This window comes from Doryrhamphus excisus, chromosome 16 (genome assembly GCF_030265055.1).
Source record: "Doryrhamphus excisus isolate RoL2022-K1 chromosome 16, RoL_Dexc_1.0, whole genome shotgun sequence".
NCBI classification, from domain to species: domain Eukaryota; kingdom Metazoa; phylum Chordata; class Actinopteri; order Syngnathiformes; family Syngnathidae; genus Doryrhamphus; species Doryrhamphus excisus.
In genome coordinates this window covers 4,214,070-4,226,286 of record NC_080481.1, presented here as the reverse complement: position 1 = coordinate 4,226,286, position 12,217 = coordinate 4,214,070, and the positions used below count along the sequence as shown (strand labels likewise).

General features: G+C 45.2%; 1 protein-coding gene across 2 annotated transcripts in view; it reads left to right on the top strand.

Annotated features, from left to right (window-relative positions):
• samd10b (sterile alpha motif domain containing 10b) overlaps nt 1-9,996 on the top strand; it is a 70,810-nt gene extending 60,814 nt beyond the window's left edge. Inside the window, exon 2 of one of the 2 annotated variants that reach the window (XM_058051354.1) lies at nt 4,362-9,996. In XM_058051354.1, coding sequence (XP_057907337.1) covers nt 7,866-9,845 — 1,980 coding nt within the window. In that variant the 5' untranslated portion in view covers nt 4,362-7,865 and the 3' untranslated portion in view covers nt 9,846-9,996. The remainder of the gene's footprint in view (nt 1-4,361) is intronic. The other variant, XM_058051355.1, reaches the window with a different exon arrangement.
• The last annotated feature ends 2,221 nt before the right edge of the window (nt 9,997-12,217 follow it).

Below are 12,217 nucleotides of genomic sequence, written 5' to 3'. Positions count from 1 at the left end.
AGTTTTCTTTGGAGCCCAGGGGGTTATGCTTGAATATGCAATAAGAAAAACAGAAAAAATGACAGTGCTGTGATTGGCTTTGAGGTGCATGACAGAAAAATACACAGGCAGACGTTGACAAATCAGAGGATAATGAAGCGTGAAGGGAGAAAAACGTGTCTGTCAGCGCATTTGTCCACTGCCTGAGTGTCTTCACTTTCCATTTTGTGACAGGCACACTTGTTCACTGTACTAATTGTGGCACACCAATTGGCGTCAGAGCTGAAATTCCCCACATAATAACTTAATGACTGAAGCTGAGAAATTCTCCTTCGTTGTTATATGAGAGTTCGAGCAGTGGAACTGGAAGTGTAAACGGAATAACTCAACTAGAATAAACCCAGCATGCAGTCTTGTGCTTGGCTGTCACATGAAACCAATGGACGTCTATAAACATCTTTAAAAAAAACCTACTGAAACAGAAAACACTGAATCTACAGTAACTACAACTTCTTAACTGCACTTTTTGGGAATGTTGCCCATCACAATCCTTCGAGTTAATATAGCTATAACCAGTTAATATAAGCTAGCTAGCATTGGGCGTCATGGGAAATACCTATTTTGACGCTGAAAGCCCTCACAGAAAATCCACTGACATAACTGACTTGTATATGAACCTACAGCGATATTATTATTGTTGCAGCTAACAATTAAAAAAAAATTATCTCGGGGACTAACACGACGCATGGCTAATTGTTAGTCTCAGCGTCGTTCACAGACTGAAGAGTGGATATCCAGCTCTCCATTTGAGTACCCAGACTCAATAAGATGCCCGTCTTGTGCTGGATGACACAGCCATCCTAAGGAGAGTGGACATTGTAAGTGTTGTTGACAGAAGTAGCACAAGTATGCATGTCAATGCAGTGAGAAAATAAGTTTCGGTAGTATTATAAATCAGTAAAATATAGCAAGATACTACTGCAACTATTATATGTTATCATCAGTACTCGTGTTAATGCATGTTAGAGGTTTTTAGAGGGCTTCATAGTTGAAATAGCCTTATCCAATGACAGCATTGTAAGCTGGCTGATATTAACTTGTCTCGTGTTATAATGCACAGAAAAGGGAAAGAAAAATGTGATCATGTTTCAAATAAGGATCGTGAATGATGGGCCCAATTCCCCAAAAAGTGCAGTACCTCTTTAAGTTTGCAGGAGTTTAGTGGTGGAAACTTGGGCAAAAATTGCTGTTGAAGCACATAAAAAAGCATTGCAAAGTTTAAGGTCATGGTTAAATAATATGCTAGTCCATTTCTAAAGTCAGTGCATCTAAAAATTCATGTGTGTGGAAATTCAAGTCAGAGCATCAAAGTAGAATGCAAATGTATGTTTAGGAAGTAAGAACGAGTTCAACCTTCACTACTGTACTTTACTTCTCACCCCTTTGATGTAAGAAATGTAGTGTCCTTCATATTTGCAGCATGAACCTTGCACAGATTTCTCCACTTTCCATATTCCACATATTTTCAGCCTTGGTGGATTCTGTAGTTTGTGCAGCGGAAGGTAAAGGGGAAGCCTTCCCAAGTCCAAAGCCTCTTGGCTGTCTAAGAGGAATGTACCATGAGCTTTACAGGGGTGTTTGTAACATCTGGAGAGCTTTGGAATTGTTTGTGTCTGAGTGTGGGGGAGGGGTAGTGGTGTACTTAGATCAGAGCCCAGTGGGAATCAAGCCTCCTCTTCCTGCATCTTCTCCTTTTTGGTTTATCATTATAATATCTGTAACTTGTCAGTTCCTCCTTCCTTCTCAACACAGAATTTTCATCAAAGTCTGTCCTTGTAGCATGCAGCCATCTGCTATGCCTCAGCATCTCAGCGATAATTAGCGAGAACCAGATGACTGTTACAAGCCGTCACACCACCTTTCACCCTTATTTTACTACAAAGGGATTGGAAGCAGCACAAGGAAGGTGCAGTTATTTTGCTTTTGCTAGAATTTCCTTCAAGAGCATGAATGAAAGTTTGACGTTGAGAATGTATCGTCTTCTCCGCACGGAATTTGGCTAGTTATGTGAATCTCCCACCCTCCCCTCTTCTGTGATAACTCCTCTGGGAGCTCATTTAAACTATTTTCTATCAGAGAAGTGTTTCCCCCTGCATCTGGAATCGCCTCGAGTCATTTCTCCAGCCGCTCCACCCTTCTGCTTTCTCCATGTCGTGGCTCAGGTTCACTTGGTGCCACGTCTTTGTCGGCTATCAGGGGGATGTGAGCTTGCAGTTGAAAATGCCAACTGTTTAGTTCAGGATCGGATGACCGTCTAATGACACTCCATGTCAGAGTTGGCTTGTTGTCAGGGAAACCAGCTCGGACCCTCTGTTGTTTTCAAGGAAAAAGACAATGACGTTGTGGAGGAAGGCTTGTTTTGGCTGAGACTTGTGTACTCAGTGTATAGAAGTGAATTTTGCATAATTATAAGCATCAACATTGCAATGTGTTGCTGCAGTGCAGTTTCAGGCATATACTACATGGGAAATATGACAGTTGACTTAATTCCCTAGACTTTCTAACTATCAAAACAATGTCAATGGCTACTGTGTTGACCGATTTTCACAGCCCAAGTTATATATTTTGTAATATGGTTGTATTTACCAAGGTTCATGGGTCGATCAGAGCAATTTATTTGTATAACAATTTGTTTGTATAACATTTTTTTGCACATTCCTACTGGGGAGCTATGTTTCCCTGAGGGGAATATGAGTTCAGTATGCACCAGGAAGCTGAAGCTGAATGTGATGGTGTGAAAAATATGTCTCCGACAGACCTCAACCCAATTGAGCATTGTGGGGCATCCTAAAACTGAATATGGAGGAGTTGTCTAACAGATTCTGTAAATGTGTACTTCATTTCAACGGGACCTGTTATGCTCATTTTCGGTCCCTTGTATTGAGTTGTGGATTCCTATAGAGCAGCTACACACAATAACCTGCACAGAAAGTTTTCTACATCTTCCAGAATCTTCACCTATTTCAGCTGTATTTCCTTGGATTTCTAAAACGGCCTGTCTTCATTTATTCCACTCCTCTGTGATTGGTCACACTCCCGAGCGCTCGAGAGTACCTCCGCACTAGTGCTGAACCTCACTTTTTAATCTTGTCGATATAGGAGTTGAAAATAAATGAGTGAACCCTTCGGAGAACGACTGGTTAGGAGCTACTGGTTTGGAAACCCCTAACTTACAGTGTATGGACTCAAAGAGTGATAACGCAGACACTGCTGACTACCCATGTTCTAAACATTGGTGAGCTTGGAATATGCACACTCTATAATGCTACACAGACAACCACTTACTCACACAAAATAAACACGGTGCTAATATGGTGCAATCTTCCACAAAAAGTATACATTTGAATGACAAAACTACTGCAACACAAGAGAGTTAAAGTGAGCTCTAGAGTGGTACTGTCACAAAAGACAATTGCTACAAATGTGATGCAGACTTGTAATTATCCACGCTGTAACAACAAGAATATATCCGAATTGCCTTATATATTCCATTGTTTTCTTACCTTTAGCTTTACCTTTAGCTTTACTTTGGCTTTAACCAGCTAATGGCAGTATTTAAAAAAATCTTATAATATTTAAAAACAATCTTGCCCAAGGATCTTATCCAGGAAGACAGATTCCCCTTTAGCACATGCATCCTCGAGACACTGGATTCATATACTGTAGGTACATAGCCACTTTTATTAAGTTAGATCATGTGGAAAAACTTTGGAAAAGGCAATCATTTTTCCTGTTTTTTACCCAGCAGATAGTAGGCATCTGTCTTGTTCTAGCGATATGTTAAATGCAAAAAGCAGTGCAGTATACCAAAATAGATGAAAAGTAGGGTTGGGCGGTATGGACCTTAGCATACATACAGTATATCATGATATATTTGGGATATATCACGAAATCGCAATATAAAATTTCAATTCAGCAGAGTCTACAAACACTCTTGTTTACACAGTTATACGGCAAACTGCGCTTTTATTTTGAAGGGCGGTAGTATGTCCTCTGTGTGTTGAGAATGTCTGTATGATGAGTTGGGTACAAGAATAAACGTGCTTCCCGTGCTCTATAATCCCACGGTGAACGTATACTCATCTAGCCCGAGTCACTCATGCACCCACACGAGCATGCTAAACTGAACTGAACTGTTCAACTTGCTGGGGACGTGGCTTGCGAGAGACGCGTGGTTTCATGATGCTCAACTATAACAATGCATATACAGTGAGATATCTATAGTACAGAGAGAATTTTTAATGATATTAACTATGAGCTTTTTGATTCTGGATGAACCCTAATTATGCACTGCCCTCCCCTCTCTCTCTCCTTCCCTGCAGCCTCCTTTGGAAACTTTTCTTAGCTCATCTATTGGTCCACTCTCTCAAAAAAACTCCAGGAGCCATGGAAGAGCTTCTGTCTTCAGATTTCTGAGCAGAGAATCAAGCGGACAAGCCAAGCCAAGCAGTCGGTGGCCATCCAACACTGGTTTACCAGACCTCAAGGCAGCAACAAAGACACGCTCAAGGCCTGCGTACCAACTGTAGCATAGTGATGAGATGGGAGAATGATGATGTAGCACTGGCACTGGTTTACGCCTACTTCAAGCAAATGCATACCTGATGGACAGTCTTACTTTTTGTGGTTTGTGGGAAACACACAACCTACAACTTCTCTCCATTGACCAGGATAATAATGCTCCATTAGGTCTGACATTGATTTCAGCGTATTTCATCGCATTATTATGGTTTACTGCATTTTATCATACTGAGAGACCTGATAGCATATGTTTCCAGGATGCAGGTGTATATAATGTTGTAGTTACAGTAACCTCTCTTGAGGAAATGGATGCTGAAAACATGGGTTCATTCTTACCCTGATACATTTGCACCATTTCGCAACCTAAATTGAATGCCGGACATAATCAATCCCATCCAAGCTGTAAAATGAATGCTGCTTGGAGGGCATTACATGAGGTTTTGAATGCAGTGGACTAATGTCATTATAAACGAATCCATCCCTCACCCAAAACCCATAGTGCATTTTCCTCTCAGGATTTCATTTTGAAATGATAACTCTGGTGAGTGACTAATGGTGGATATTATTCTCCTATTATTCTCCCACTTTTTGTATTGTGACCGAACTAGGCTTTATACCGTATAGCAGGGGTCGGGAACCTATGGCTCGCCAGCCATATGTGGCTCTTTTATTGTCTGCGTCTGGTTATCAGACGTTTTTTAACACTATCACTTTTTTTAATGTATTTTTCAACATTTGAAAGTAAAGTGTTACAGAAATGACCATGTTAAAAAAAACATTCCAAATATAACATTATCATAAACATTAACGTAAACATTATCATATATTTTAATCCCTCCTCTGTCCATTTTCTACCAATGGCTAGCCTTGGGGTAATTTCCGGCCAGACGCCAATGCACGATGATAATTGGCTAATGCGGTAGCTTACCAGTTCATTGAGTGGTCAAGAGGTGAACTTCACACTTTTGCTGAAGAAGATGTCAAAAAGAAAGTAGCAGTAAATTTCAACATGAATGGACCGAGGAATTGGCCTTTGTGGACGGAGCAGGTTTGGCCGTGTGCTTAATATGCACTGTATTTCATCGATGGAACATCAAATATAATGCAGTATTTTGACACACATGCTACATTTGCAAATGAATATCCAGCGGAGGACAGTCAAGGCATGACAAGAGATGCCTTCCCAATGCAAGCTAGCAAGCAACAACTCCACGCATGGAACCGACTGGACTGACTGAACTACTTCAGCAATTGTGAGGAATGGAAAGCCATTCACAGATGGCGAATTTGTCAAAACATTAATCCTCAGTCCAGGGTGTACCCGCCTCTCGCCTGAACACAGCTGGGATAGGCTCCAGCATACCCGCGACCCTAGTGAGGATGAGCTGCACAGACGATGGATGGATGGATAGATAGATTGATAAAAGGCATGCCTGATCATACCACCATGATGGCAAGCTAAGTGAAACCTCCACGCCTGCATGAAGCTTAAACTCACCACGTATTAAACAGACTACAAAACCATCAGCAAAAACATGCAGCACCAGAAGTCACATTTATGCTAAGTATATTAATGATGGATCAGTACAACAACTTTAATCAAAAGAATAAATGCAGAGACTTACGATATTTTGAAAGTATTGGTTTTATGTGAAAATGCATATATCGTATTTTCCGGACTATAAGTCGCACTTTTTTTCATAGGTTGGCTGTTCCTGCGACTTATACTCCAGAGCGACTTATAAATGAAAAAAGTGTTTATGTTACATAAACACTGGACACCTTTTCTGTTCACGTTTATTTTTGGTGTAGCTGAATAACCATTGTGTTAGCATATCTTACACCTATTCAGCCTGTTCTCTATTCTTTTATTGTTAGAACTTGCCTTCCAAGAGAACGTAATGTCTGTTTTGGTCAAGTAGTTGGTAAAATAAATTACCTACAAAAAATGCGACTTGTACTCCAGTGCGACTGTGCGACTTATGTATGTTTTTTTCCTCCTAATTATGCATTTTGGCCTTGTGCAACTTGTACTCCAGAGCAACTTATATATTTGGTGTTATATATTAACAGAAGTGCTTTTTTGGGGGGGGGGATTTAATGGCTCTCTTAGCCAAAAGGTTCCCAACCCCTGCCGAATATACACTACCGCTCAAAAGTTTGGGATCACTTGCAAAATGTCTTTGTTTTCCAAAGAAAAACACATTTTCATTCATTTCACAAACAATGAAAATGAATCCGATGATTTTCAAAGAAGGATCTACATTTTTGCATAGAGGCCTACTATCAACAACTGTCAGCCCTCTGCATCAATCTCCTGGTATGGCTGCTAATCCTATTTCATCATTTTATAAGGCTAATAGACTATTAGAAAACCCATCTAAAAAATCTCTTACCAAGTCGTTAACTACTCCCTTCAGAGTGCAGCACAAACTGGGTCTAACAAGGACAGAAAAAGGAGTGGGAGGCCCCGATGCACAACTGTGCAAGAAGACAAATATCTGAGAGTGTGTAGTTTGGCAGCTGCATTAAATAGTAGCCGTCAAACACCAGTGTCAGTATGAACAGTGAAGCGGCGACTTCAGGATGCCATATCCATATCCATAGCCATATGTCAGACTGGCCAAAACAATTTCCAAGTGATCCCAAACTTTTGAGCGGTAGTGTACATTTCAAGGATTGTTAAAATAACATATTGTACGTCTGTGTGTTGTCACAGAGGCTCAGTGGTGTTTCAGCAGGACAAATCCCAAGAGCACAAGTGTAATGTGATGATATTATCTATGCTTGATGAAGCAATAATATACATGTAGTAATTACATAAAGAGGGACGGGAGTTATTTGTAATAAGTGTTGTAGCTGATGGGGAATGCTTTGCCTATTAGAGAAGCAGCATTTACTGTAGCTGGGTTGTGATTTTAATGAGTGTGTCATGCCTGTCATCGCCTACCCCGCCTTCACCTTGGAGACACCGCCTCCTGCCTGATTGCGCTCAGGTGTCCCTCATCACCTGATTACCTTCTTGCTATTTATTGCCTCCGATGCCTCCTGTCTGGTGCAAGTTCGTTGTACATTCATGTCTCGTCCTAGCACTCCTTGTTATCGCCTCGCCTGGTTTTCGACCCTTGCCTGCTTTTCGACCCTTGCCTGCTTTTCGACCACCCCTCCTGCCTGCCGCTCTCGGATACCTTTGCCTTATTGGACTGACTTACCGTGTACCGACCTTCACCCTCGTGTAGTACCTGCCAACTCTGCCTTTGGGTCCTCCTTCCCACGTCCCCTCGTGACAGAACGAACTTGCCATCATGGACCCAGCGGAGTTGGAGTCCGTTCGACAGGCACTCCGGACGCAAGGACAGCGCCAGAGCCAACAAGAGGAACAGCTTGCCGCTCTAGGCACGGCGTTGCAATCCCTGTCGGAGCGACAGGACGCCATGGCTGGGAATCTAGGCTCCCAGCTTAACTCCCTGCAGTCGGCTCTTCAGCCCGCTGCTCAACACGCGGCCCCAGTGGATACAGCAGCGGCTCCGCTCCCTCCACCGGTCCTGACTTCCGCCTTGCCGGCCGCTACGTGTCCACAGTTGTCACGGCCGGAGTGGTTCTCTGGCGAGTCGGGTGACGTACGCCCCTTTTTAACCAAGTGTGAACTCCATTTCGAACTTCAAGCCCCCGCGTTCATGTCAGAACGTGCCCGGGTGGCTTTTGTGATCTCCCATCTCACGGGCAGGGCAGGAGCGTGGGCCACCACGGAATGGAGCCGTCGGTCCGCTGTGTGCGAGTCCTACGCAGCATTCTCCAAGGCACTGGAGCAAGTGTTCCAACGTCAGCCGTCCGGCAGAGAAGCAGCTCGCTCCCTGCTCCAGCTACATCAGGGGCGTCAGCGTGTCACCGACTACGCTGTCGAATTTCGCGCTCTAGCGGCTAACAGCGACTGGAACGCCCCCGCGTTGTTAGACGCATTTTTTCTTGGACTGTCCCCCCACATTCGTAGACAAATGATCCCTCTGAAACTGCCAGGAACAATTGATGAGCTCATCGCCTTGGCGGTCATGATTGAGAAGCGCCTTCATGATCATGAGGAGGAGAGCAGGTCACGCTGGCGAGATTCCACCACACACTGGGGTGGCAACCTAGGGCACGTCAACAACGTCCGGCCCACCCCTGTCGCCGTGCCACTTGCTGCGCCCTCTGCTGACGAACCCATGCAACTAGGACTAACCCGCCTGTCTCCAGAAGAAAGGACCCGCCGCCGAAGTGAGGGCAGGTGCTTTTATTGTGGTCAAGGGGGACATCTAGTGGCTAATTGTGGGGTCAAGATGGGCAAAACAAGCAACCTGGGACATGGCTCGGTGAGTCTTAATGTCATTATCAGCAATCCTGCTCTCTATAAACCTTTGATCCAATTTTGCTCTCTGCATACATCCATCATGGTACCTGTATTTGTGGACTCTGGGTCAGATGCCAATCTCATTAGTACTTCTCTCGCCAGGAAACTAAAGCTTCGCCTGTGCCCTCTACGACACCCCCTAACGGTGAAGGCGGTGGACGGAAGTTCTCTGGGCAAAATTAGTCACAGAACTCATCCGGTCAAGATCTCATTTCCAGACAATCACACAGAAAAACTAAGCCTCCATGTATTCTCTAGCTCTGATCATGAAGTTATCTTAGGGCATCCTTGGTTGAAGCAGCATAACCCCCACTTCGATTGGGCGTCTGGTCAGATCGTCTCGTGGGGGCCCGGCTGTCAGGACAACTGTTTGGTGAGTGCCAAAACAGTGATGGAACAAGGGGAGGTCAATCTAGACTCTGTTCCAGAGTGTTACCACGATTTAGCTGCTGTGTTCAGTAAAGTCAAGGCCAAGTCACTGCCACCCCACCGGGTCCACGACTGTGCTATTGACCTGTTGCCAGGAACCACACCCCCACGGGGAAGACTCTTTTCCTTGTCCCCTCCCGAACGTCGTGCTATGGAGGAATACATTCAGGAGTCACTTGCAGCAGGGATTATCAGGCCTTCCTCATCTCCTGCGGGGGCTGGTTTCTTTTTCGTAGAGAAAAAAGACAAATCCCTTCGGCCATGCATAGACTACAGAGGACTTAACGACATCTCCATCAAGAACCGGTATCCCCTGCCCCTCATTGCCACCGCCACTGAGCTCCTGGAAGGAGCTAAGATTTTCACCAAGCTGGATTTGCGTAATGCTTATCATCTTGTCAGGATACGAGAGGGGGACGAGTGGAAGACGGCCTTCAACACCCCAACCGACATTATGAGTACTTGGTGATGCCCTTTGGACTGACCAATGCTCCAGCAGTGTTTCAGGGCCTGGTCAACGACGTTTTGAGGGACATGTTAAATATTTTTGTGTTTGTTTATCTTGATGACATTCTTATTTTTTCTCGCGATGAATCTACTCATGTGCAGCATGTCAGGAAGGTTCTGCAAAGACTCCTGGACAACCACCTATTTGTGAAGGCCGAAAAATGTGACTTTCACCAGTCCTCTGTATCATTTTTAGGGTTTATCCTATCCGAGGGGAAGGTGAGGATGGATCCGGGAAAAGTCTCCGCTGTTGCACAGTGGCCCACTCCGTCGTCGCGTAAAGACGTTCAAAGATTTCTGGGATTTGCAAATTTTTATCGTAAATATATCAGAAACTTTAGCTCGGTAGCCTCTCCTCTCCATGCTCTCACCTCTCCTTACAAACCATTTCACTGGACTTCGGAGTGTGAGAAAGCGTTTGTGAAGCTTAAGGATGGTTTCACCACAGCCCCGGTGCTTGCCATCCCTGATCCCCATCTGCAGTTTGTGGTTGAGGTGGATGCGTCAGATATTGGAGTCGGAGCCGTCCTGTCCCAGATCGGTCCTAAGGACGGTAAACTGCATCCATGTGCCTTTCTGTCAAAAAAATTGTCTTCAGCAGAGTGCAATTACGACATTGGGGATCGTGAATTATTGGCAGTCAAGACGGCTCTCGAAGAATGGAGACACTGGCTGGAGGGGTCTACGCTGCCATTCCAGGTATGGACTGACCACAAAAATCTGGAATATCTCAAATCCGCCAAGAGATTAAATTCTCGACAGGCTAGGTGGTCATTGTTTTTCAGCCGTTTCAATTTTACCTTGTCATACCGTCCTGGTTCCAAGAACACCAAGCCTGATGCTTTGTCCCGTATTTTTTTCCTGTCGGAAAAGGAACCTGAGGTCGCAACCATCCTACCTAACTCATGTTTTGTCTCTGCCGTGCAGTGGGCAATAGAAGATAAGGTCAGGGAGGCAGGACTTGAAGTGCCTCGGCCCCCAAACTGCCCTCCAGATAAATTATTTGTTGTGGAAACCATGAGGGGTTCAGTCATTCATTGGGCTCACACCAATAAGACCTCATGCCACCCGGGGGTGAAAAAGACCATGTTTGTAACCCAGCAACGCTTTTGGTGGCCCAACATGGCGAAGGATGTTTCTGAATATGTCTCTGCCTGTCCTGTCTGTGCGGCTAACAAATCTTCACCACAGAAACCCATGGGAGAACTCAGGCCCTTGTCTATTCCCCACCGGCCCTGGTCCCATATCTCGTTGGATTTCGTTTGTGGACTGCCCCCGTCAGAGGAGAAGACGGTGGTACTCACAGTCGTGGACAGATTTTCCAAGATGTCAAGGTTCATTCCTTTTGTTAAAATTCCCTCTGCCAACGGCCGAGGCACTGCTGAACAATATATTTTGCATTTTTGGTTTCCCGCAGGACATAGTGTCCGATCGTGGTCCTCAATTTGTCTCCTTGTTTTGGAAGGAATTTTGTGTCTTGCTGGGATCCACAGTCAGTCTCTCATCTGGATTTCATCCCCAGTCTAATGGACAGGCAGAGAGGATCAACCAAGTGCTCGAGACAAAGTTGCGGTGCCTCGCCTCTCAAAACCCCTCTTCTTGGGCTAAACAACTCGTGTGGGTGGAGTTGGCCCACAACACCTTGCCTAGCGCATCCACCGGTATGTCGCCGCATCACGTGGTATTTGGTCACCAACCCTCCTTGTTCCCCTCGCTCGTCAAGGATTCCGTTGTGCCCTCCGCCTTGGTGGGGCGCATCAAGAGAGTTTGGCAGAGGGCTCGCAACAACCTTCAAAGACAGTCTGATATCTACAAGGTGGCGGCAGACCGCAAAAGAATTCCTGCTCCTGCCTATACGGTGGGCCAAAGAGTTTGGTTATCCTCCAAGACCCTTCCTCTGAGAGTGGAGTCAAAGAAGCTTGCCCCCAGGTTCGTTGGCCCATTTCCAATCTCCAAAGTGATTAATCCTGTCTCCGTTCGTCTAAAACTACCTAGGTCCATGCGAACCCACCCATCCTTTCATGTAAGTCAGATCAAGCCTGCAAAAACCAGCACCCTGGTCCCACCAACCAGCCACCCACCGCCCGCCCGAATCATTGATGGAGGTCCTGTTTACACAGTTAGGAAACTGCTGGCTTCCCGAAGGCGGGGCCGAGGTTGGCAGTATCTCGTCGACTGGGAGGGGTATGGACCTGAGGAACGCCAATGGGTACCCTGCCGGTTCATTTTGGATCCCTCCCTCATCGAAGACTTTCATTTAGCTCACCCTGAGGTTCCTGGGCCGTCAGGAGCCGGCCTTTGAGGGAGGGGTTCTGTCATGCCTGTCATCGCCTA